Below are 27,099 nucleotides of genomic sequence, written 5' to 3' on the forward strand. Positions count from 1 at the left end.
GAGTTATTCATGGAGGTTGCCATTATGCTCAGCAGGCTCTCTGGCCCCACATGGTCTTTGGTCACTGGGGATGGGGATAGGGGCTAAGGACTCTATGGGAAGACCCTTTCTGCAGGGTTAATTTCATATTCCAAGAGTAATATGACTCAAACTGAATTGATATTGGCTGCCTCAGGGAAGTTCTTGAAAAATTTCCAGGCTTTTTAGAGGAAAAGCCAGAGAGAAGCTTTTCCTTCTCACTGTGGTCCGTTATTAATCATAAATATTCCCAGACAGTTGATATTGCCAAGATTCTGTTATCACCACTGTTTATTATTACCCACCTGCTATCTCAAGCTATCCAGTGTGACCATTGATGTGTAAGGATGATATGAATCTTAAAATGCATCTCTCTCCTTGGGTTTGTCTGGTCATAGTTCAGGTTGTGGAAGAATGTGGACTTTGGACTCACATAACTTGGGCCCAAATCCTTGTCCCACTAATCAAAAAACTGTAACTTTGTGATAAGTCACTTCACTCCTCAAAACTTCAAACTCCTCATTTCTACCTCTAAAGTTTTTTTGCTAGATATTGAAATGTCCTTCTCAGTTCTCAGCACACAAAAAGTGCCTTATTAAAGTTATCTTCTCCCCTTTCACCCAAACCCTAGCTTTTGCTTCCAAGAAGTGGGTAAAAGACTGAGGGTGCCTAAAAGCAATATTTTTCTACTGCTCAAGTATACTGTACTCTCAACCATATTGTACCAGGAGGACCCATTTCCTTTGGGGGAGATAGCAGTATATGCTTATGTTTATTCTCTTGTGTGTGTTTTTTTTTAATTTTTAATTTTTTATAAACATATATTTTTATCCCCATGGGTACAGGTCTGTGAATCGCCAGGTTTACACACTTCACAGCACTCACCAAAGCACATACCCTCCCCAATGTCCATAACCCCACCCCCCTTGTGTGTTTTCTTAAGATTTTATTTATTTATTTGACAGAGAGAGAGAGATATCACAAGTAGGCAGAGAACTAGCAGAGAGAGAGAGAGGGAAATCAGGCTCCCTGCTGAGCAGAAAGCCCGATGCGAGGCTCGATCCCAGGATCCTTAGATCATGACCTGAGCCAAAGGCAGAGGCTTAACCCACTGAACCACCTAAGTGCCCCAATTCTCTTGTGTAAAGGGTACAGATAGTTTAGTGCCTGGGCTACTGACTCAGAGGAAGGAAGAGAGAGAAAGGCCTTAGAGTGTGTGACCTTAAGCTAAAGTTTGCTTTCATGTCTGCCAAATTTCTCTTTTATGAACATGGGAACTAGTCATAACTGGGTGGCTCAGTTGGTTCAGCGTCAAATTTTTTTATCTTAGCTTAGCTCTTGATCTCAGGGTAGTGAGTTCATGCCGCATGTTGGGCCCCATGCTGGGTGTGGATCCTACAAGAAAGAAAGAAAGAGAGAGAGAAAGAAAAAGAGAAAGGGAAAGAAAAGAAAAGAGGGGAGGAAGGGAGAGAGGGAGAGAAGGAAGGAAAGAAGGAGAATAAGGAGAAGGAGAAAGAAAGAGAAAGAGAAGAGAAAGAGAGAGAGAGAGAAAGAGAAAGGAAAAGGGAGTAGGGGAGAAAAGAGACTTCATAGGCTTAGTTAATTCTTTCCCTAAGCATCAGCCAAGAGCAATTGTGCTGAGTGAAGAGGAAAAGATTTTATTTAGATATAAAGAAGGACTTTTCAACAGTGATCAAAATGAAAAGCGGCCCTCAGAAAGTTCTAAGTGATGGGATCTTTCAACTGTTACCATCCAATAAATGGGAAAGTGAGGTGCTGCTTTATCTTAAGTATCTCTGTGATTCAGTACTGTTCCCTATCCAGTTCCTCTCTGGTATTCTCTCCTGTACTGTTGTGTCCTCTGAAGGAGAAATACCATTTAGAATGCAGAAACTTCTTTACTGCAGTGAGTTTAGATCCTAGGGGTGGGAGGTGATTACAAGTCTGATCTCATTTCTCTCTTGAGTTTGGCATAGTCTTTCACATACATCTGCATCATGCAGTTCCTGCTTTCAATTTATTTGACTTTGATATCCATATCTGCTGCTGTTCCAGAATAGACATAGTCCCCCAGGAATCCTGAACCTTTCCACATGGACCCCATGTCTGGCTCTAAAGCCCAGATCTTTTGCATCTCTTATTGCCAATTAAGATGCCCCAGGCTTCCATGGGCTCCAGGTCTAGAATTTTTCTGTACCACCCTCTGCTCATAACTGGCCCTCACCTACATTTACTGCTTGAAAAATACTTGCCTATTCATCCTTGAACCTTCTGAATTTAGATCTTTTGAAAATCTGTCTTTACACCTTTGACTTCCCTCACCCAGGGTAGCCAATATATGTTAACCCTTATTCACGTGTCTTCTTTTTATAAGCAGGGCATAAATGTCATCATATCTAAACCCAAGTGTCAGGATTACTCTGGCCACAGGAAGATTGAGATAACTTTCATTTCACAAGGGATCTTGGTAGGAAGTGGGGTGTGAGGGAGATAAGACATTCTGGTCATATAGGTATAAAGGGTCTTACAAAGAAGTAAGAAACGAAGATGTGTTTTTCTGGCCATCTTGAAAAAAAAAAAAAAGAGACCCTCAGCCACTTCCACTTTGCTCTGGAGATGGGGAGAATACCTAAGATGGGTCCCTCCTAGCTAGAGGATTTTAACTGTAACCTTCAAGCAATATCTAGCTGCTTCACCATAATCACCATAATCAGCTTCTGTCTGGTGAAGTTGAAGGGGGTCTACTTTCCTTGTTCTAGCTTTCAAAATTTCTTGCTTATATTATCACAACAGCTTAACTGACTTCTTTGTCTTCTCTACTATCCCTGAATCCATTCTTTATACTTATTGCCTGATCTTGGGTAAGTTCTTTCCTCTTTCTGATCCTCAGTTCCCTCAACCTGAATGGAGGCTGGACAAAATAGTTTCTGACAGTCTGTGCTTTCCTACTATTTTTCAACCTTCTCCTGCCCAAAGGGCAAAACCTATCCTCTCTTGGCCCCTCTTTCCATCAAATTACTTAGCTTGCCCACCCTCTGATCTCCCTTCCTCCTTCCCTATTTGGACCCCTGTGGCCCTTTTCCTTTTAATAGTGTGTAAAGCTGCTTGATACTCCCTAACCAGCTCTCTCTTGTGTGTTATAGAAGGTGTTGACATGGGATATGGGGAATGACACACGGGGGTTTCCACTTTCTAGAATGGATAATGACAGTTGGAGTCTTCAAACAACTTCCCTTACCCCTTTAAGCACTTAGCCTAGTCTGAGGCTCTTGTGGGCTTTAATAAATGAGGGAATCAGTGATTCCTGAGGCCATGGTAATGTCAAGGAAAGTGACTGGCTGCTCTTGCTATCCCTGCTGCTGAGGCTTTCTGGAGAGTGCTGCTCTTCCTTAGAGGGTCAACTGCTCAACTTAAGAAAATAGTTTGGGCAGGGAACTTTTTTTTTTTCAATTCTTAATACATCTAAAGCATCTAATTTTCATTTTTTGAATTTATTTTAAGTTCCTGTATAGTTAAAATACAGTGCTATATTACTTTCAGATGTACAATATAGTGATTCAACAATTCCATACATCACCCAGTGCTCATCACAAACAAGTGTACTCCCTAATCCCCATCACCTATTTCACCCATCCTCACCACCCTATCTCCCCTCTGGTAACCATTAATTTGCTTTCAAAGAGTCTGTTTCTTGATTTATCTCTTTCTCTCTATTTCTTTTTACTTTGCTTCTTTGTTTGTTTCTTAAATTCCACATATGAGTGAAATTATATGATATTTATCTTTCTCTGACTGATTCATTTCACTTGGTATTACACTCTCTAGCTCTATCCATGTCATTGCAAATGGTGAGATTTCATTGCTTTTTATGGCTGAATAATATTCCACTGTGTATATATACCACATATTCTTTAACCATTTATATGTTGATGGACACTTGGTTTGCTTCCATAATATAGCTACTGTAAATAATGTTGCTATTAACATAGGGGTGCATTATACCTTAGAATCAGTGTTCTTGTGTTTTGGGGGTAAAAATTCACAGAAGTAAAATTACTTGATGATAGTGTAGTTCTATTTTGAACTTTTTGAGGAACTTGCATATGTTTTCAAGAGTGGCTGCACATTTGAATTCTTACCAACAGTACAAGAAATTTCCTTTTTCTCCATATCCTTTCCAGCATTTGTTGTTTCTTATGTTGTTGATTTTAGCCATTCTGACAGGTGTGAGGTGATATCTTCTTGTAGTTTTGATTTGCCTTTCCCTGATAGTGAGTTGAGCAGGGAACTTTGTTTACCCTAGCACACATCAATGAATCTTGGGAGCACTGAGGGAAACTGAGGCACACTGATTGATGCACATTGTTGAGTTGGGAAAGCAAAGGAGCAGGAAATAAGACTGCTGATTCCTGAGGGCAAATGCAAGGTCAGTTCTTACGCAACCCTACTAGACTCAATTTATTGTTGTAGGGATTCTACTACCCTTCCCATCCTTTTATAATGTCAGAGTGGGAAAGGACCTTGGAAGCCCAGGAATCCATTCTTTTCTTACAAAAGGGGAAACTCGAGTCCAGAGAGGGGAAGGGACTTCCCAAGGCCACAAAGTGGTCACAGAGTGAGTTAATGGCAAAGCCTCACCTAGAAGCCAGGTGTTCTGACCACCCTTCTCAAGTATCCATTTCACTTCACCAAGTTGGCTCATCATCCTTGGGGTATGTAGTGCTCTACATTGTAAAGGATACTCAGACCATACCTGCACACTGTTGCCTATGGATAGGAGGAAAAAGAACTATGATCAGTCACTTTCAAAGTAAAACTCAAACTTATCCAGTTAACTGCTACAGTCTTGAATTCTATTGTCTTGAGATTCTGTGACCTTGAAAGAAGTAGAATGATTTCTGGCAAACACGTCTCCAATGCGTGGATTGAGGGTGCATCCCACCTGGGAGATTACAGCCTTATCAGAAAGGAAACACATAAATCATGAATGTATTGGGGGGAGGGAATAAAGCATCAAGGCATTGATTTGAAGAAGATGAAGACCGGGATTTGAAGGAAGGAAAATGAATAGAGAACAGATACAGAGAATAAGCCAAATTCTGTTGAAAATGAGGATTGAGTAAGAATGGGGTGGGAATATGATGGGAAAAGGGATACATAGAGCTACAGAAGAGAACGACTGAAGTGTTGGAGGAGCTGAGGCGGTGTAGCCAAGAGAAGAGAAGTTTCAGGGGGACATGGGATCTTCAGAGCTCTAAGGGATTATTAGGGAGAATCGGGGATTTGTGTGGCCACCGGGAGCAGAGCGGAAATCCCCAGGGCAAGTCACAGGGCAAAGAAGTTAGCTATACGCAAGGACTTTCTGAGAGTCAGTGCTATCTTGAGAGGGAACAGACACTTTTGATAGGTAGTGAGCTCCTCATTTATGGAAACTTGCAGTCAAGGGCTGAAAGCCTCTGCCAGGGTGCCGCCCAAGGTCGGGCCTTGCTTGGGGGTGGGGCCGGGCCGCCTGGATTTGAAAGGGTGGGGGCTGCGAAAGGCGTTGGAGAAAGAGTAGGCCTGTGTGTGCGTGTGTGTGTGTGCGCGCGCGCGCGCGCGTGTGGGGGGGAGTCTCCCTAAGAGTGCCCAGGCCCAGCCTGACCCCCAAGTGGCTGGTGTGGCGGGGCTGGGCTGGGCGGGGCGAGGCCAGCGGCGGGCAAGAAGGCGGGCTCGAGGGCGGGGAGCAGCGCGGAAGCCCAGCCACATAAAGAAACGGGCGACGCGACAGGGGCGGCTCTTTCCTGGGTGGGGTTTCTGAAGTCGTGGCCCGTTAGCAGGAAGCCGAACAGTTGCCCCAGCGCTAGAGAGGGACCCAATCTGAACCTCCAGCCCCCTGAGTCTGTGCTGTCTGTACTGTGTTCTCAGCGCTGCCAGACAGCTCCTAGCCGAACTTTATCAACTCTGCCACTTTTGCAGTCACCATGCCTAAGACGGTGAGTACAGGGGATGTGCGCTGCCGCCCTAGGGGCTCTAGCAGACTCTAGTAACCCTCTGCTGATGGTTATGGGCTTGGCCAGCCATCCGCCCACTCAGAACGCCGCGCCGTCCGCTGAGGCCTGTGTTGGGGAGGAGCGAGAATGGAGTCCTTGTCTGGTGAGCCCTCTTGTGTGAGTGGGTACCAGGCTAGAAGTGGACAGGGCGGGACCGGCCTCTTTCTCAGATTCCAGTTTCCGGCGGCATGTGGGATGAGGCAGTAGGGAAGGTTCCTTGGGGACCCCGAGGTCTCCTCTTGCTCCTGATGGTCTGCGGGGGCAGGGGAGGGAAACACTTCCTCCAGTTCAGGAATTGGCGCCTTTCTGGGGACAAGGCTGCTTTGGTCCAGGAGAGTCCATGGGAAAGGTGTAGGAAGTGCAGTGGGCTGATCCAGCACCCTCTTTCACCTTTCTCATAGTCTCCCCTGGAGACTCCATATGTTTTTGACTATTAGAGGAGAAAGAGTTGGTGGAGGAGAGAGTTGTGGAGGGACTCAACAGATGCTGTTTGCTTCCATCCAGGATCACTAATACTTCACTTGGAGGAGGAGGTCTACTTTACTTCCTAGTGTGGAAGACTGGTTTCTTCCTCTCTCTACCGACAGATTCTTGCCCTTCCCATTGCTTAATAGTTCTCTGTCTCCTTCTATCCCATCCAGATTGTTCTGTAAGGTGTGGATTCTCCCCGGTAGGGCCACACCTTTCTAGAATGGTGGTAGCTTCTAAGATTTGATCTCCACCCCGCTGGCTGTTATGAGAAGAGCAGAAGCCTCCTGGGAGTGGGGCCTATAGGGAGGCCGGATGCCCAGAAGGGAGGGGCATGGGAGGGGTGTGCCTGAATAATGAGTCCTACTTCTTTTGTGCAAGTCATACCAAGAGGTTTCTGGAGCCCTTCTCTTGTTCAGGAAGGCCTAGTGACCACCCTGGCTTGCGTCCTTAAGGCCAAGAAGCTTGTGCTTGCCGATCCCTCTCCCTAGAGGATTGTCTGAGCCTTGTAGTGCTGAGATAGTGACTAGTAGCCCTGAGAAGGTCCGAGGGTCCCTGGAGGAGAGAAGTGGGGGGCTGGTTCATTGGGTGTATGCTGATTTTGGTTGCCACGTTGCTATAGTCCAGACTTTCTGCCAAGTCATTCTTGTCTTTTCAAAACCCTATTAGAAACACCAAGTTTTCAACAAGCATGTGCTTCTACATTCTCTCTTTTTAAAATTGCTCATGGTTTTATGACATGGAGTTTTTCCGCCTCCCCCAATACACATAAAGTGACAGAGAATGGTTTTGAAAAGAGAGAGGGAAAAAAAAAAGCCCACTGTTTCTGCCAACACAGAAGATTATAAAGATCCTTACAGGAGACTGTTCTTCAGTTTATCTCTCTGTGGGTGGTTTTACCTAAATAGATTGGTGGATCTCTGAGAACAGACTTTGCCCCACAATCTCTCTTCACTACTGGCATCCTTCATCCTCAATTCTAAAATATCTCACCTTTAAATACAACTTGATGGGCCTGGAAATTGTCTCAAAGTTGCCTTAACCATCCCATCTCAGTCAGAAGTGGTGAAGAAGATAGCCTGGTGATCCTTTTCCTGGGCTTTGAAAGAGCCTGGAGAATGAGCTGTTTGAGGTCAGGCCTAGGGTACTGAAGGTACCTGAATACTGAAGGTATTTTTATGCAGATTGTCTGAAACTTGAATCAGATTGGAAGGAGAGGGCTGAATTTTGATAGTCTGAAAGCTTTGGAGAATTTTCCATACTGTTCAGTTCAAGGAATAGTCAACTTTTAGGAGAAACAACTATATCATGCCTATTAAGACCATAGAATCTTGACCTGAAAAGGACCTCTGAGACTCTCTAGTGCAACTTTCTTCCTCTCCCCACTCCACTATTTCTCTTTTAACTAATGAGGATATTGGGCTTACAGAAAAGAACCTAAGAGTACATGGTGACATAACCAAGACTGGGGCCCAGACTCTTTGATGCTTATCTCAAGGACCCTTCTTTCTGCCTCAGTGACAAGGTTCTTTTTTTTTTTAATATTTTTTAAAGTTTTTTTATTTTATTCATTTGGCAGAGAGAGAGAGAGAGAGAGATCACAAGTAGGTGGAGAGGCAGGCAGAGGGGGAGGGGGAAGCAGGCCCTCCGCTGAACGGAAAGCCCAATGCAGGGCTCCATCCCAGGACCCTGAGATTACAACCGGAGCCGAAGGCAGAGGCTTAACCCACTGAGCCACCCAGGCGCCCTGTGACTAGGTTCTTGAAGTTGAGTCCTCTCCCCTGCCCAAAGCAAACTGCCCCTGTTCTTAGGACTTCCTGGTCCTCAGATAAAAGGAGGTAGATAATTCAGACATAGTGATGTTGGCATTTGGTGGTCTCCTGTTGAGAGTTGGGGGTTTCACAAGGTGCCTCCTGTTACTTTTCTCATTCCTCATCCCAATGCTGAGGCATCCAGGAGCATATACTAGTTCACTGCATGCCAGCTAGTAACTTTAATGGAGGAAGAAAATTCCCTATTTGCCGCTCCTCCTTCACTAGTTAGGCTATTAGGCTATTTCTGGATTATGACAGATAGGGAAGGGTAGTGGAAAAATCAAATCCGTTCATTCATATGAACTATGTCTATAGTCTGTCCAGAGTTGGTTTCACTTTTACATCCAATTGTCTCCCTTAGTCAACCCAACCTCTGTTAAATCTGTTAAAACATGCTTCTCTGTACCCTCTCCCTGACAATTCTTGGATTCTGTTTCTAGTTGCCAGTTTCCTAAGTCTGCCAGAATGAAGAAGCTTATTTAACTGACATCTACACTTTCTGCTAAGACAGTTGTTAAAAAAACAAAAAACAAAAAACAACTTTTCCCTTCTCTGCCCTCTTTAAATTTTTTTTAGGTCACAAAGTCTTTGGGAGTTTTTGATCTCCCAGAAAGAGATTGTTTTGAATTTTCAAGGTTTTCTTGAGTTTTTGATTTGTTAGAGTTGAAAAGGCTCTTCACAACTGTCAAGTCTAACCCTTCTAATTTATAGAGGGGGGAAAATGAGGCCCACAGATAAGGAGGACCTGACCTAGAATAGTATAGCACATCAGTAGCAAAGCCAGAACTTGAATTTAAGTCTTAGTTAGAGTATCAGTTTGGTAAGATCTTTTCAATTTGCTGAATTTTTAACCCTAGCTCAGCAGGTCAGGGGGAAGGTTATCAAATGATTGTTGATAGGACCATCCATGTGTGCAGATGTAGCATCCACCTCCTTAAAGTATTTGAAGGCTTCTGGATCTGCATTCAGCTAAACTTTAACAGGGACTGTGTGGACTGTTTATTCTCCTGCCATTCCTAGCATTGCTTGAGCCACTCGAGTGGCACTGAAATGGTACTTTGTGAATAGAAGGAAGAATCTCAGTTTTTAACTCTTGAACCAACCCTGCCTACAGACTTCAGGGTAGGGCAAAAGATTAGGAATGGAAGTTATATGTGAGAGAGGGCAGCTCTGGATCCTGCATCTCTCCACCCCTGTTTCTCCAGTTCATTCAGCCCTTTGTGGAAGCATGGATGATAGAGCAGGAACCATCTTGGGGATTTTCTTTAGGCAGTTCCTTGAACAGCCCTTTGGGCAGAGAGGTGCTGGTGGGGTAGGAGGACACTTGAAGATATCAACTAATCTGTACTTAGTTTTGTAGAGGGGAAAGTTTCTCTGTGAGTGGATGACAGAGGCAGTACTGACCACTACTCTGCTAGCTCTCCATTATTATCTAGCTGCCTATAACAATAGCTTTGTTTTAGTGGAGTTATTTTTATTTTTTTCTCTTCCCCCTCTTAGGAGAGTGCTTTCCTGGATGGTGAAGTGATATTTAGAGGTCATCCATCTGGTCTATCTCGCTGACTCTAAATCCAATTCTATAGATGACAGCTACCCTTATATTCTGAACTCTGTTCTGCTAGTGTTGCTTGGCAACAGTCTATGTAGGCTCATCTGTATCTTCTTGGGAGTCCCCCTCATTGGAATTTCCAGACTCATGGTCCCCAGAGAGGAGAATATTTGGCTACCACCACAATCAGGGTTGGACCTTTAATGGCTAGAGTTGATGAAAATTGGCATTATTACAGGTTGGGAACAGTGTGTTTCTGATTTTTCAAAGATAGAACTGAGTTTATTATGTACATCTTTCCCAACTCACAGTATTCTTTCTGCTACCACTCTTTCTGCGCCACTCTTCTGCCTCCTCCCCAAAAAAGAGTACAAAGATGGTCTCCTTTGGGCCAGTCTAGTGGTCAAGAGGTGGTCTTGTCGTGATTGGCTGGTTTTGCTATTCATCCCTCCAAATTCATGCTTGATAGAGCTGAAAAACTTTTCAATTTTAGGTTTGGATTTGTGGTATAGGAACAGTCACTTGAAGGGTAGCTCAGGACTCCATTGATTTGGAAATTGGCAAATAACACTGACCTGGGAATTTTTCTTCTTCTCTTTCTATGTAGGAAGAACATCTTCCCTGTCCTCAATAAAGTGATCCAAATGAAGTAAATATTTAGACAAATCCTTTCTTTAGGCTCTCAGTCTCTCCCAATTTGTCATGAAGGAATTGTAAAAATAATAAGGACACTTAGGGACTTTTCTGGTACTGATATCCTTGAGAGCCTTGATGATACACTTTCAAGCCTCCCATTTCTATGTTTTTTCCTTCAGAAATTTTTTTTCCTCAAAATTTGAGTGCCTTCTATACCAGGCAGTGTGCTAGGCTTTGCTGGGAATACACAGTTCATCAGCACTTGCTAGAATGTACCTTCTTTTTCCCCCCACACCTCTGGAGTACTTTTTTTTTTTTAAGATTTTATTTATTAATTTGACAGACAGTGCTCAAGCAGGGGGAGCAGCAGAGGGAGAGGGAGAAGCAAGCTCCCCGCTGAGCAGGGAGCCCATTGTGGGACTCGATCTCAGGACCTGAGCTGAAAGCAGAGGCCCAACCATCTGAGCCACCCAGGTACCCCTGGAGTACTGTTTTTTTTTTTGGGGTGTTGACTTCAGAATGGAGTTTCTAGCTTGGGAGTTGGTTTGTTTCATTAGTAGCTCTAACAGAAACACTGGCATGAGCCATAGAGCAAATGACCTGGCCTTAAACATTTAGTTCTACCTTTATGTTTTAGGTGGGGTCAGCAAAAGTCAGAAAAGGGAAGTGATATGAGTAAATAGTAATAAGGTTGGGACTAAAACCCAAGTTGGCTGGCCCCCAGTGTAGGGGAGGATTTTTTTTTTTTCAAGACTCATTTATTTTAGAGAGAACATGACCTGTGCTGAAATCAAGTGTCAGATGCCCACCTGACTGAGCCACCTAGGTGCCCCTAGGGAAGGAACTTTTAAGGTCTGCCTTCTAAGTCGCACTTGGTGCAGGGTGCTCAGTGTTTCCTACCTCTTCGCTGGGGGTGACTTGACCGTAGTGTTATTATGGTAATGGGAAGAGCAATTCTTTCTGAGTGTTTAGAGCTGACCTCAGAGGTTATATGGAGATAGCTCAGGCTCTGACAATGCCTTTGGGACTGTAACACTTACCAGGAAGGTAAATGTTTTTTTGCTCTGTTTGCAATGAGTGGTAGAGAACAGATGTATGTGTTGAAGGGAAGAAGAGAACAGTCTAGCCACATTTTCTTGCTTGAGACTGGGCCTCTATTCTCCTCAAAGTCTTTATGGATAGGGGTTATTTCTTTTGTGTATTCATAGCTAGAGGAGTCGGTCATCTTGTCCAGGATCACATGAAGTTGGAAAGCAGAATTTGGGTTTCCCAGTTACTAAGTTAGTGGTCTCTCACTAACTTGCCTATCTTGGAAGAATGACTATTCACCAAGGTGACACAGACTTCCAGAGAATTGGTTCTGTGGTGATTAAATTAACAAGATGGCTGCAGCAGAGTTCCCCTAAATAGCTTCTGCTGTAGCAGGTTTCAGTCAGTGGGTGACTCAGTTTTTCTGGGGCCCCAGAATGACTGTTTTCTCTTCCTGCTCACTCCTCACCCACATTATTGCTTTCTCTTTGCCTTCTTAAATTTTGAGTTCTGACATCTCTGTATCTGACTCAATGCTCCAGCTTGACCTGTTCCATGAATTAGGAGAACATTATGGTACTTTGGTCGAAGTAGTTGCTGCTGTAGCAGATATTTGAATTCAGACTGGAGTCTCCTGGCCTCAACCCCTCACTACTCACCTCTAGGTGTTGTAGGCCAAGCCTAAGGTAGGTAGAGAGCTAAAAAAATTCCTTTTCATGACTTCATAGAAAGGTAGCATAGAGTAGTGGGGAAAACACAGCTTCTGGAATCAGACTGCTTAGACTCAAATCTGAGCTCTGTGACCAATTAGTTGTGCAGCCTTGGGCAATTTACTTACCTTGTGCCTCATTTTCCTCAACTGTAAAGTGAAGATAATAGTAGTGCCTATTTCATAGGGTTGTTCTGAGGCTTAAATGAGGCAATTTTTGTGAAGTGCTTAGAGCTGTGCCTAGCATCTACTAAGTTAGATGCAAATGTTTGTTATGATTACTTATGGAACTGAACTATCATATGCCCAACGTTGTGCCAGGTATAAGAAGGGTAAGAAAGAAAGCAGGCAGTTGTATTCTCACCATTTATTGAGTGTTTACTAGGTACTATTTACTATGAGAGAAACAAATAAATGAATGGAGCTGCCTTCATAGATCTCCTATTTAATTGGAGATTTAGGGCTAACTCACTTAAAAACATTTTGACAAAAATAAATTTTACATGGCATTTTCTGTAGATTTTGAGAAGAAGGGGGTTTAATGCGACATGAACAGGGCTTTGAAGGAAGTGTATACTTGGGAGCAGGGACTGTTCTGAGTGGGAGAGGACGTGGTTTTGGCACATGGATGTAAACCCTAGTCCAGTGCTCTCTTGAAAGTGATTTTGGGGGATTCTGGGTGGCTCATTTGGTTAGGTATATGTCTTCAGCTCAGGTCATGATCCCAGGGTCCTGGGATCAAGCCCTGAATTGAGCTCCCTGATCAGTGGGGTGTCTGCTTCTCTCTCTCTCTCCCCCAGCTCATGCTTACACTCTCTCTCAAATAAATAAATAAAATCTTAAAAAAAAGAAAGTGAGTTTGTCTGAAATGAAGGAATCATTGAGGTGTTTCAAGGACAGTGACAGAGTACCTGTAAGCATAGACCAAGTTGCTCTTTGTAAGGTCAGTTAGAGCCAATAGTTCTGAAGGAGTTTGTTGGGGAAGACTTCACCTTGGGTTTTCTAGAATTGGGTGAATTAACTGAAATAAATATTGTTGTCTCTGTTGCCCATGTAGATATTTTGTGTGGCAGAGTATCAGTCAGGGCCTAATGACTAATCTGAGATGGAGTTGTAGGACGGGGGTCAAGGTAATAGTGTCATCTATTTAAGTGTCATCAGTTAAGCTGTACAAACCTTTGTGATCTTTGAGGGTGTTTTAAAAAATGTTTTATTTATTTATTTATTTTAGAGTATGAGAGGCATAAGTAGGGGGAGAGGCCAAGGGAGAAAGAGAGAATCTCAAGCAGATTCTTCACTGAGACTGGAGCCCACTGGGGAGCTCAATCTCATGATCCTGAGATCATGACCTGAGCTGAAATCAAGAGTTAGACACTTAACAGACTGAGCAACCCAGGCATCCCACTACTATCTTCAAGGGTTTTAAGTGAGCAAAACTCCTCTCCAAACATCCTTGCTGATATACCTGGGAGATTAATAACTCAGAAATTCCTATGCCGAGAACAAAAGTCACTTAACCTCTTTGCTTTTGAGGCATCCATTCATCCGTTGAAGGGTGCCTTTGAAATTTTCTTTTCTCTAACATGAGACTGTCAATAATAACAAAAATACGTAACCAGAGTAGATCAGAGGCCTCTTCCTCAGGTTTCTTACTCCTCTTGGCACCTGGACCATGGTGGATCTGGAATATGCTTAGTGAGAACATCTGGTAATTTGCTTCAGAGTTATGCTATACCTCTCTGTTGGTACTTGAAAAGCTGCTCCAGAAGAGCCTGAGGGTGGGCTTGGGGAAAACCTCTTTTGGTTATCTTTCTCTTTGCCATAGCCTGGGCATTTTCCTAAGGTTGGGAGTTTGCCTCCTGGCCTTAGGCCAGTTGCCAGAGGAAACCAATGACTAAACGCTTCCTCCCTGTGACGTCAGCTTTTGGAACCTTTCCTGATGATTCCTTACCAGTCAAGTATGCCTTATTTGGTACTTTCCCCCCCTCAAATGCCCTTTACCACCTCAACTAGTCCCCTGTTCTTTTTTGCTACAGAGAATGCCTTTCTCAAGTTTATGTAGTGCCACCTGCAAACTTTTTTTTTTTTTTTTTTTTGCCTTAGTATAGGGCTTGCTTAGAGTGGGTGGTTGAGGCTCTTTGATGGAGGTGAGGGAGAGGTGGGAGAGAAGAGAGAAAGATGGGAGAGCTCTGGAATAACTGTGATTTCTGCCTTCATTTTTTTTCTTTCTTTCTTTCTTTCTTTCTTTCTTTCTTTCTTTTTTTTTTTTAAATCTCTGCAAGCTCTTTTGACCCAGTCTGGTCACCTCTGTCTAGCTTCTTATTTTGATCTCTGACAGCCTAGGTAGTCCTGCTTAACCTAAAAAGGCTCAGAGTGTTGGGGGAGGGTGGGGTCATCCTGGCCCCCTCAGCATCTTAAACTATTCCTTTGGAGTAGGTAAAGCCTTCCAGTTAATAAATTCTTTGTGTGCCCTTTGTATGCATAAGCTTCTGACTTGGCTCTCCTGAGTGGAATGAGTCTGATGTCACTCTGCCTCCCATCCTCAGTTCTGAGTTTTCTAGCCCTAGGTTAAAAGAGCTGAACTTTCTGACATTTAAACCTTGACATACTGTCTGGGTGGTTTTTTTCTTAATGCTTTTTAATAGAAATGGTGCAATGAAAAAAATAGTATACTTAAAAAGGATATCTGCTTCTTAGTCTCTGCCTGTGTGACCTTGAGCAAGTCATTTCTGTGGGCTATAATCTTAATATCTGTTTAAAGAGAACATTGGTTTTTCCTGAAATTCTTACTATTTGTGCTCAATCTTTAAGAAGATAATAAGGCTTCTTGGAAAGAGCGTTAACAAAAGAGAGAGCAGTGACTATTTGGAGAAGTTGTCCTTTCTTTACAATGACACTGGGAACATTATTTTTGCCCCCAACTATCCATGCGTAAGTAACCCTCTTTATTTCAGTGAGCTCTGCTTATATTAGGTTTTTGATCCACCTACCCCAGAACTCACTGTGGGCATCCTGGTTTGGAGAGACAACTGTTGGCTAAGTGCCTTGGGTGGGGCCTTGGAGCCCAGCCTGCAAACCACAATTGCTGGCTATTTTAGGTCGTTGGTGAATCCAAGAAGAATAGAAGACCCTGGAATTGGTCATTGTTCCACCAGGGAAGGGGGAGGCGAAGAAACAAACCAAAACTGAATGCAAATGAGATTTGACTTCCTTTATTCCCTTCCTCCACAACATCCCTCTTCTTAGGGCTATGAAGTTGCTTTTGGCCAAGTCTTAAATTAAGACCTTAAAAGGAAGGTCCCCTTCCTTTTCCTCTGTCTGAGTCACTGATATCTATATTGCCCTTGCATGGGGAGAGCTAGGTGATGTGGGCTTGGGAGGAATTTTTAAGGAAGATTGCCACATGCCTGGTGTTGAGCCTTCAACTGGCCCTGTATTTTGCGAATATGGCTTTCTTTGGTGTTAGACCTGTGGATCAAAAGAGAGTATTTTCTGAATTTCCCATCAAGGCCTAATGGGCTGATATGGCATAAGCAAGTTCATAGAAATGATGTGGTCTTGGCTGGATTTGTTTTCACCCATCTTCTTCTTCCTCTTTATTGACATTTTGTATAGTTATTATTTATGAATAAAGGATATCAACCACCTAGGAGTTGTCCACAAATTTGATCTTCACTTACCCTGAGTTCCCAGTAGGGAGGTTATAATAGAAGTATTTTGGTGTTTGTCTTCCTTTGGGAACAAGTTCCTAGACAGCTTAACTGAAGAAGACTTAGTTGGGTAGAGCTAGGTAGTGCTTTTGGGTGGAAGATTCTTCCTCAAAATTGGGCTGAAATATCCTCCAGGCTGTGTAGGAGCTTTCTGCTGGGTACAGCCACCTTGTTGTCAGCCTTTCCTTTCTAGAGACCTCTCAGGTGGTAGAGTAGAATAACTGTTCATGAAGAAGAGTAAGCAAGCAGGTGGATGAGTGAGAAGGGGAGAAGGAAAAAGAGGAGACAAATGGAAGAAGAGTAGTTATTTTTATATTTCCCCTTTTTAAAAAAAAATATATTTTTTTAAATTTCTTTTCAGTGTTCCAGAATTCATTATTTATGCACCACACCCACTGTTCCATGCAATACGTGCCCTCCATAATGACCACCACCAGGCTCACCCAAATTCCCATCCCTGCCAAACCCTCAGTTTGTTCCTCAAAGTTCACAGTCTCTCATTTCCCCCTCTCATTTCCCCCAACTCCCTTCTCCTCTCCATCTCCCCATGTCCTCCGTGTTATTCCTTATGCTCCACAAGTAAGCAAAACAAAATGATAATTGACTCTCTGTGCTTGACTTATTTCACTCAACATAATCTCTTCTAGTCCCATCCATGTTGATACAAAAGTTGGGTATTTATCTTCTTTGATGGAGGCATAATACTCTGTAGTATATACGGACCATATCTTCTTCATCCATTCGTCCATTGAAGGGTGTCTTTGTTCTTTCCACAGTTTGGTGACTGTGACCATTGCTGCTATGAACATTGGGGTACAAATGGCCCTTCTTTTCACTACATTTGTATCTTTGGGGTAAACACCCAGTAGTGCAATTGCAAGGTCATAGGGAAACTCTATTTTTAATTTCTTAAGGAATCTCCACACTGTTTTCCAAAGTGGCTGCACCAACTTACATTCCCACCAACAGTGTAAGAGGGTTCCCTTTTCTCCACATCCTCTCCAACACATGTTGTTTACTGTCTTGTTAATTTTGGCCATTCTAATTGGTGTAAGGTGGTATCTCAATGTGGTTTTGATTTGAATCTCCCTGATGGCTAGTGATGTTGAACATTTTTTCATGTGTCTGTTAGCCATTATATTTCCCCTTTTTATAAAACACAACATGACATATGACAGAGTTTAGTAAGTGGAGAAATCTTCCATCAAACCCCACCATTTAACATAGTAAGTATTATTTATTTATATTTCTTGTCATAGCTCATATAATAATTTTCCATTGTGTAGTCATTATATATATAAAAAAGTACTACTACTTTATCTTTACTTAATATATCACTAAAAGCTTAAGTAAATGCTGCTTAGTTTTCGAAAATGAACACTTTCATGGTTTTGTAAAATTCCATCCAATGTCTATGCCATAATTTACTATTACTCTTTTGGGAGTCATTTAGATTAGTCCCAGCATTTGCCAGTATTTATAACACTGCAGTGAATGTGAGGAAGAGAAAATCTAAACCCCTTAGCATGATATATATATATATAGAAAGCCATTTGATGCCTGGATCCATCCTAGCTTACTTTCTGGACTTACCTCCCCAGATGTATGCTATATTATGGGCTTGTGGGAACAAGGTTTTCTAAGTAAGCCATACCTTTTATACCTTTCAGCTCTAGCATATGTCTTCCCTTTCAGTTTGAAACATCAAGTGTGTCTTCTTCATCTCCCTCCACTCCATGTCACCTCCACTGGAAACTTTCTTTAATACTCCTAGGTAGTTAGTATTTGTTGTACCATCCTCTGTGTGTGGACTGTACTTCCTTTATAAGAACTTCTGTTATGATATTTAACATGTGGTGTTGCAGCCATTAGGCTCTCAGACTTTTTCCTTCAGTAAACTCATGGACTTGAAAACTTCTAACTACTCTGCCTCAAGAAGGGGATCTTTGTCCAGGTGGAGGTGGTTAGGGATGGACAGGTCTTTGAAGAATGTATAGTCAGTGGCAGACATAGAGAGAGAGAAGCAGCAATAATGTATGCAAGGGATCCAAGAGTGTTGAATTAGAACCTAGTAGGACATACACGACACTAGTAATAGAAAAAATACACCTTGGAGGAGGGAAAGATAATTAACACCTACAGGGCAGAGACGCTCCTTGAGAGAGTTTTGTTGGCCTTGACCCACCAGTGCAAACTTCTTAAACATTCCAGATCTCAGTTTCCTATCTGTGATATGGAAAGAGTAATAACACCCTACTTCTTAGGGTTATGGCAAAGATTCAGGCACTAATGCATCTGAAAGTGCTCTGTGAGGTGTGGGGTACAGAGGAGGGAAGTTAGGCTGAGGCTATCCCAGAATTTTTCTGGTTGTCCTCTTAAAGTTCTTTCCTTGTGTGTTCCCTATTAAGCTTCTGAGCCCAGAAAGACAGATGCTATGGTTTCCCTGAGCAAGACCCACAGCTTTGTACTTTAGTAGAAGTTATGCAGGGAAGTCCCATTCATGTAAGCAGGGTGGCTCCAGCTGGCCCTAGTCAAGAATAGCCCCAAGGGGCTGTGTCTGTCATTGACTATATATTATTCAAAGGCTTGCCCATCCACCTGTCTTGGGCAGATAGCTCATGGGCAACCATCCAAGCCAGATTCATGGTCTTTGGATGTGTTTTGTTTTCTCCACATACTACTGTGGCTTTTTGCTGCTGTTGTGGCCATTTGAAAACCCTTAAGTAACCCAGGACTTTGTTTTATAGAGGAAACAAATTATATGAACCTATGGAAGATCTATTAATTATAAAGTACAACAAAGGGAAGGACTTGCTCAAGGTCCCATAGTCAGGGACAGAATCAGGTCTTAAAGCCAGGACTCTCAGGAGTGTGTTCCTTCCATTCTATCAGCTTATGCCACTAAGAATGTAAACTTCATGAGAACAGGGAGAGTTTCCCACTACTCATTGTATCCCAGTACCTAGTACAATGCCTGGCATAGAGGAGGGACTCAAAAAATATATGTTGAATAGATGCATTAATAGCTACTATTGTCAAGTTGGATTGTGTTTCACAGACTTCTTTGACTAAGTCTACTAGAAAGCCAAACAACAATTTCAGTGGTGCACTGGAAATTACCTAATATAAACCCAGCTGGGCCCTGGAAGAAGCTGAGTAGTGCCAAGGAATGGGGAGGAGTAGTCCCTCTTGTGTACCTTAGAGAACCTGTTTACCTGTGAGCAGTCAGCTAGTTCACAGACAATTCCCATTCACTGTTTTATGTCTTCACAAAATATTGGTAGCATCACAAGGGAGAATATTTGAATCAAAGTTTTTGGTGGATTCTATAGCAGCCATGCAGACATTTCTATATGCCTTTGTGAAGCAACCTACACTTTGGTTCTGGAGTACATATTTGAAACATTACCCAATTTTTAAATATTTTTTATATTTATTCATTTGAGAGAGATACAGAGACAGAGCACAAGCAAGGGGAGAGCCAGAGGGGGAGGGAGAAGCAGACTCCATGATGAGCCAGGATCCCAACGTGGGGCTTGATCCCAGGACCTGGAGCTTATGACCTGAGCCTAAGGCAGATGCTTAACCATCTGAGCCACCCAGTTTTAAAATTTACCCCTACCCAATTTTTAAATTTAAGTTTTTTGTGTGTGTGTGCTGCTCACTGTGCTATAGCCAGCAGGCAGGGATGCCTTGTATTATCTAATATTTAGAGGTATGTGCTCCTGAGGTTTAGGGATTGAGTTGACTCCTATGCTCAGGGATGGGCAGGACCAGGCACAGATCAAGGAAGATAGCAGGGAAGATCTATAGATCATCATTTTGGGGCACTCAACATCTGTGTTCTCCTGTTGCCACTGTTGCCACCACCACTGCCACCACCATTACCTTTGCTGCCTTAGGGCCCAGAACGGCAATTCTTTGCAGAATTGGGCATATTTTAATCAAGGTCAGCTAATCAGGGGAGCAATAGAAGGTACTCTTTTTCCTACCCATTTTTGAGAGTAAGGTGTGGCTAGCATTCGGGAGGTTTAGGTTGAAGCCTACTAGATACAGTTGGGTGCTCCAAAATAGGTAAGTTCCTCTGAAAGTCATCTTGTCTTTAAATAATTTCTCCATCTGTTCTTAAAGTGCTGAGATAGATACCATATAGGGTATATTAACAGTCTGTGCTGCTTGGTAGGGCATAGTTTAAAAGACTATTACAATTTATGATTTGGCTTTTTTTATTATGAAACTAAGATATATTTGCTGTGAGAAATGAAATAGTACAAAAAAAGGAGAATTCCTTGTCTTCTGACCTGACTATTCTTTGGAGATAACAACCATTTATCTGAACTTACAGTCCTTTGTAAATGTATTTATACACATATGATTTTAAATACATGCATAACACAAATCCATACTGTTCTGCATTTTTTTACTTATTTTGTGGTGGCCATCTTTTCATGTCAAATCATGTTTTAATGTCTATATGATGAACTCATTAATAAGCAAGTTATCAAATGGGTGGAACACATAAAATCTACATGAAAGAAAAGGACCCATATTCTTTGTTTAGTGGAAAATGAAGAAGATATTTTATTTACCTGCCAGAGAAAGAAAGGCTTCTTGGAGAAGGCAGGAATTGTGGACCATTCTGTTAGCATGAAGGATAGGATGAGGAAAGTTATTTCCCTTTCCAAGCCCCTCATCTCAAGATTGCTGTGCTTTCATCTGTGTGTAAATAATCTTAGTGGAATGCCTAGCAAGTAGGTAAACCACTTCCCTCTGTTTTATGTGGACCCTTTCTCTTGCATTTTTGCCACTTTGGAGTAGCTTGAGTCCAAACAGTACCTGACTGAGAACCCTGTTTCCTAGAAGACCTCTAGTTGCCTTAGTTGTTTAAGGTTAAGGAAAGTAGCTGTGTGTGTGTGTGTGTGCGTAGTAGGTGGGGTAGTGGTGGTGGTCACATGCCTTTCCAGTTCTCCCCAGAGAAGAGCATTGAAGTTGGATTAGAATCCTCCCCACCACTCATAGTTATCAGGGATCTTGTTCAGGTTGCAGAAAAGTGGAACTTTGCAGAGTATTCAGTTATAATTAAGCCATCTGGTTGAAGAGTTGAGGAAAATAGTGATTTTTGAATTACAAAAATATATATACACTATATTTTGAAAACAAATTTAGCCTAGTAGCTTCCCCTGGTCTTCGAAGCTTGCTAGCTTGAAGATACTGATCATGTTGAAAGGAGCCAGACCCAATGAGGACAAGCAGAAATTCCCGGATATGCAAGATATCTTCTGCCCACTCATGGCATGCCCCTCCCTTCTCTTGTTTCTTAGTTCCCAGACTTTCATAGTGGATGGAACAGAGTTTCTGCTTGTCCAGCCTTTAATCCTAAAGCCTCTGACACCAGAGGTTAACCTTGATTCAGACAGACCTACAGGCTGCAGCAGGTGCCATCGCCTTCTTCTTTAGATAAACAGGAAGCTGCCTGAAGATTCTGAGTGATTGGAACTTTCTGAATCTTATGGAGCAAGGAGAGCAAGGCTCTGAGAGAGAACTCCAAAAAGGGAAAGGAGATGACACTTGGGATACTTTATTCTTTGGGCTACTTGGGTCAAAAATATCTTCAGGCATTTACTGTAGGCCAAGCTTGCAAGAAGTTCTGTATTTTAGCATATTGGTTGTGTGACCTCAGGGAAGTCCCTTAACCTCCCTGTGCCTCCCATTCTTCATTAGTAAAGTGGAGATGATAATGCTAGCCTCAGAGTTGGTGGGAAACTTGGATAAGATAAAACTGGAAAACCCTCAAATGTTAATTCTGTAGAAAATAAACATACAGGATTCAAGTCCTCAGAGATGCTTAAGTCACGTTTTAACAGCCTCTGTTGACAAAGGTAGTAGAGTCCCGGTGGATGAAAGACTTTAACCTCATCATTAAGAATGGTTATCCTTAAAAGGGTAAGCCTCGGTTACTAGGAAGAGTTCATTCCCGTGAAACAACTCATTTATAAACCATCCAGGACCAGTGATGCATTGCCGTATAATCAGCTCTCAACTAACCATAACAACACTTTTTTAAAAATTTATTTTCAGCATAACAGTATTCATTATTTTTGCACCACAGCCAGTGCTCCATGCAATCCATGCCCTCTATAATACCCACCACCTGGTACCCCGACCACCCACCACCCACCCCTTCAAAACCCTCAGATTGTTTTTCAGAGTCCATAGTCTCTCATGGTTCACCTCCCCTTCCAATTTCCCCCAACTCTCTTCTCCTCTCTGACTCCCCTTGTCCTCCATGCTATTTGTTATGCTCCACAAATAAATGAAACCATATGATAATTGACTCTCTGCTTGACTTATTTCACTCAGCATAATCTCTTCCAGTCCCGTCCATGTTGCTACTTTCTTCTTCCAGTTACCTACACTGGCTTTCCTAAGCCATGTAAGCCCAGGGAATGCAAACTCTCTTTGCTCTTCTTACAGTCCAAACAAGAATAATTAGTTAGGGAAATAAAGTCCAAACAATTTCCCAGACATAAAGTGGTTAGAGTGCTACTGCTGAGTTGTCCGTAGGGTATTACACTTTTCTTTTTATTTTATTTATTTATTTGTAAGAGAGAGAGAGTGAGAGCGAGCACAGGCAGACAGAGTGAAAGGCAGAGTCAGAGGGAGAAGCAGGCTCCCTGCGGAGCAAGGAGCCCGATGTGGGACTCGATCCCAGGACGCTGGGATCATGACCTGAGCCAAAGGCAGCTGCTCAACCAACTGAGCCACCCAGGCGTCCCTACACTTTTTTTTAATGCTATTTTTCCACTTTATTCTGGGAAATACTTTTTATTTATTTTTATTTTTTTTTAGTAAGCTTATAGTTTGTATTTTCTTAAACTTTTTTTTATTTTTTCAGTGTTCCAAGATTCACTGATTATGCATCATACCCAGTGCTCCATGCAATATGTGCCCTCCTTAATACTTAACCACCAGGCTCACCCAACTCCCCACATCCTCCCCTCCAAAACTCTCAGTTTGTTTCTCAGAGTCCACAGTCTCTCATGGTTCTTCTCCCCCTCTGATTTTCCCCAACTCCCTTCTCCTTCTCCCAGTGTCCTCTGTGTTATTCCTTATGCTCCACAAGTAAGTGAAACCATATGATAATTGACTCTCTCTGCTTGACTTATTTCACTCATCATAATCTCCTCCAGTCTCATCCATGTGGATACAAAAGTTGGGTATTCATCCTTTCTGATGGAGGCATAATATACTGTGGTATATATGGGCCATATCTTCTTTATTCATTCATCTGTTGAAGGACACTTTATCCATTCATCTGTTGAAGTGCATCTTGGCTCTTTCCACAGTTTGGCAACTGTGGCCATTGCTGCTATGAACATTGAGGTACAGATGGCCCTTCTTTTCACTATATCTGTATATTTGGGGTAAATACCCAGTAGTGCAATTGCATGATCATAGGGTAGCTCTATTTTTAATTTCTTAAGGATTCTCCATACTGTGGCTGCACCAACTTGCATTCCCACCAAAAATGTAAGAGGAGGATTCCTCTTTCTCCACGTCCTCTCCAACACTTGTTGTTTCTTGTCTTGCTAATTTTGGTCATTCTAACTGGTGTAAGTAAGGTGGTATCTCAATGTAGTTTTGATTTGAATTTCCCTGAAGGCTAATGATGATGAACATTTTTTTGGGTGTTGAGTTTGAGGAGTTCTTTATGGATCTTGGATATCAGCCCTTTGTCTGTGGTGTCATTTGCAAATATCTTCTCCTATTCTGTGGGTTGCCTTTTTGTTCTGTTGACTGTTTCTTTTGCTGTGCAGAAGTTTTGTTCTTGATGAAGTCCCAAAACTTCATTTTCACTTTTGTTTCCTTTGCATTTTGATAGATGTTTTGAAAGAAGTTGCTGTAGCCAGTGTCGAAGAGGTTACTGCCTATGTTCTCCTCTAGGATTTTCATAGATTCCTGCCTCACGTTGAGGTCTTTTATCCATTTTGAATTTATCTTTGTGTATGGTGTAAGAGAATGGTCATGTTTCCTCAATACATAGCTGTCCAATTTTCCCAGCACCATTTATTGAAGAGACTATCTTTTTCCATTGGACATTTTTTCCTGCTTTGTCAATTATTTGACCATAGAGTTGCAGGTCCATATCTGGGCTATCTACTCTGTTCCACTGGTCTCTGTGTGTGTTTTTGTGCAGGTGACATGGCACTTTATGTGGAAAACCCAGAAGACTCCATCTCCAAACTACAAGAATTTATTTAGCAATTCAGTAATGTGGCAGGATACAGAATCAATCTACAGAAATCAGTTGCTTTCTTACATGCTAACAATGAAAACTCAGAAAGGGAAATTAAAGAATCAATTCCATTTACTATAGCACCAAGGACCACAAGATACCTAAGAATAAACCTAACCAAAAATGTAAAGGATCAGTACTTGAGGAACTACAGAATGCTCATAAAAGAAATTGAAGAAGACACAAAATGATGAAAAAGAATTCCATGCTCGTGCAGGAGAATAAATATTGTTAATATATCTATACTGCCCAGAGCAATCTATACTTTCAATGCCATCCCGATCAAAATTCCACCAGCGTTTTTGAAAATGCTGGAACAAATAATCCTAAAAATTTGTATGGAACCAGATAAGACCCTGAATTGCTAAGGAAATGTTGAAAAAGAAAAAGAAAACTGGGGGCATCGTGTTGCCTGATTTCAAGCTTTACTACAAAGCTGTGATCACCAAGACAACATGGTACTGGCATAGGGTATTACTCTTATGCTGATGTGGATAACTGACTTTAACCAAAAGGAAAACAGTGAACTTGGCTTCTGAAACAAGGAAAGAAATAAGCTTCTACTTTCCTGACCATTTGTGCCCTCAGTAGCATCCTTCTAGGCTATGAACTCAGATAGGGGTACCAAATTTATAAGACTGGGATTGACAGAGGGAGGTATCCTTTCAAAGAGTGGAGATAGAAGAGACCATGTATGAGATTGTCCTACATAGGACATTATTCCAGCATTCTACATTATTCCAAGGGGGTTTGAACCGTTCTCCTTTCCACACTCTATTGGGATTCAACCTTTGTCAAGGGAGCCAAGACTGAAGAAATCTTGATAAAGCTTTTAGAGACCCATCTAGGTGAGTTCTTCTGAAACCTCTAGCTGTTGAACAGCCCAGAAAAAGGAATGCTTGGGTGAGGAAGCTAGGAGGAAGTTATAAATTAAGGATAGCTATCTGCTCTCCACATAGTTCCCTGTTTAAAACAACCTTGACAGATGTGAATTGAAGGAATCCTTTTACAGGTTGGCTAGTATTGCCCTGCAATTATTTTCCAGTGTTCCTAGCTTTACTTATCCCTTGCCTGGACAAAAACAAAACAAAGAAAAACAAAACAAAACAAAGCAAAACAACAACAACAACAAAACAAGGTCTCCAACACAAATACTGATAATTCTCTGTGTTTGTGATATGCATCATAGCTGTCAAAACCCTTTTTACCAGTGTTATGTCATTTGATATTTATTAGCTCTCTCCAATTGGCAGGTTAGGAATTATTGTCCCCCTATTTTCATATGGGAACACAGACTCTACAAAAATTACTCAGCTAATGAATAAGGGAGATAGGACTTGAGTGGGAAACAAGAAGACTTTAGCTTTAGACTCTGCATAAGGTGGAGTATGGGAAGGGGAGATAAATGTTGTTTCACCGAGGCCTGAACTTAAGCTCTAGTCATAATTAGGCCAGAGTTCTAAGACTAGAAAGGAAGTTTCAGGCTTAAACATGAGGTACTTCCCCTGTACCAATAGTTGCTCAACCTCCCTTTAGTTTCTCCTTCTAATATATCACTAATCAAGAATAAAGTTTAGAGAGAATTCTAGTAATTGAGATTGGTGTGTGGATGGCCATCTGTTAGTTGTTTATGTTCTGCCCATTTGGGGTCTAGCCTGACTCTTGTTTTGTAGCTGGTATCCTGTGTCACCCTTCTTGCTAGTGTCAAACCACTGCTTTCAAGTCTAGTCAAGCTTTCCACCTGGTTGAGCCAGTAACTTACTTGGTTTTGCCTTACTTCTGAACACATAGATGTTGCCTGCAGTGAGAATTGTTTGGGGACTGCTTTGACCTAGCTAATGTAGCATCTTGTTTGTACCTTGGGATCATGAACATTGGTCCAACTTGTTGAATGGAGGAGGTGCTGGGGAATTGTGAGAAGAGCACCCTTCTGGAGTTGAAGAGATGGAGTTTTGTCTGGGCTCTGCTGCTAGCTTTCCAGAGTACCATTGGCCTTTTGGGGCCATAGTCTTTTCTACAAGGAGTTGGTTTGCCTAATCTCTGAGGGCCATTCCTGTTCTGAAAGTCTGTGATTTACTCAGAAATGTTATATTCCCCTGACAGTGGACATGGGTCTGCTCACCTTGAGTAGAAGGTTGGTGGTTGCTTCTTCTTCTTCTTCTTCTTCTTCTTCTTCTTCTTTTCAAATAATGCATCCATTGTCTGGGATTGCATTTTTTTTTATGTTATGTTAGTCATCATAGAGTACATCATTCATTTGTGATATAGCATTCAATAATTCATTATTTGCATATAACACCCAGTGTTCCTTACAACACATGTCCTCCTTAATACCCATCACCACAAGCTTCTTCTATGGTAGGAAAGGGGATTATGTTTCAAGTCCTCCCTGGGGCCCAAGAAGGTATTTAATGTGGAGACCCAGGCAATTCCAGGAGGACATCTTGGTTTCTTTTCACCCACCAGCCTCCAAAAGAACTTTTTATTTGGGAAGAAAGGTGACTAGGAGCTTCAGGGTGGATATAACACATACTGCATTCTGTGGGACCCAATAAGTATATCTTTTCACTACTAGATGGGGAACCCTTTGAAGTAAGGGCTTGTCATAATCTTTGTGTTCTCAGTACCCAGTACTCTGCCCCACACTTTGCAGGTATTCAATAACTGCTGGGTTTTCTTCTCCTATTTATCCCTTGAGTCAGACTAGATTCTCTGGAAACCTTCCATCTCCAGAGGGAAGAATCTAGAAGCTAATGGGGAGAAAAGGGTTACATCTGAGTATTGGCCATCAGTGGTACCCCTTGTATCCAGAAGCCCACAGTTCTTAGTAGTAGCTGATTT

General features: G+C 42.2%; 1 protein-coding gene across 1 annotated transcript in view; it reads left to right on the forward strand.

Moving 5' to 3' along the window:
* Positions 1–5,764: 5,764 nt before the first annotated feature.
* Positions 5,765–27,099, forward strand: part of MSN (moesin) — a 79,531-nt gene continuing 58,196 nt past the window's right edge. Inside the window, exon 1 of the mRNA XM_059156627.1 lies at positions 5,765–5,990. Coding sequence (XP_059012610.1) covers positions 5,979–5,990 — 12 coding nt within the window. The 5' untranslated portion in view covers positions 5,765–5,978. The remainder of the gene's footprint in view (positions 5,991–27,099) is intronic.

The sequence above is a fragment of the Mustela lutreola genome, chromosome X (assembly GCF_030435805.1).
Source record: "Mustela lutreola isolate mMusLut2 chromosome X, mMusLut2.pri, whole genome shotgun sequence".
In the NCBI taxonomy this organism is placed as follows: Eukaryota; Metazoa; Chordata; class Mammalia; order Carnivora; family Mustelidae; genus Mustela; species Mustela lutreola.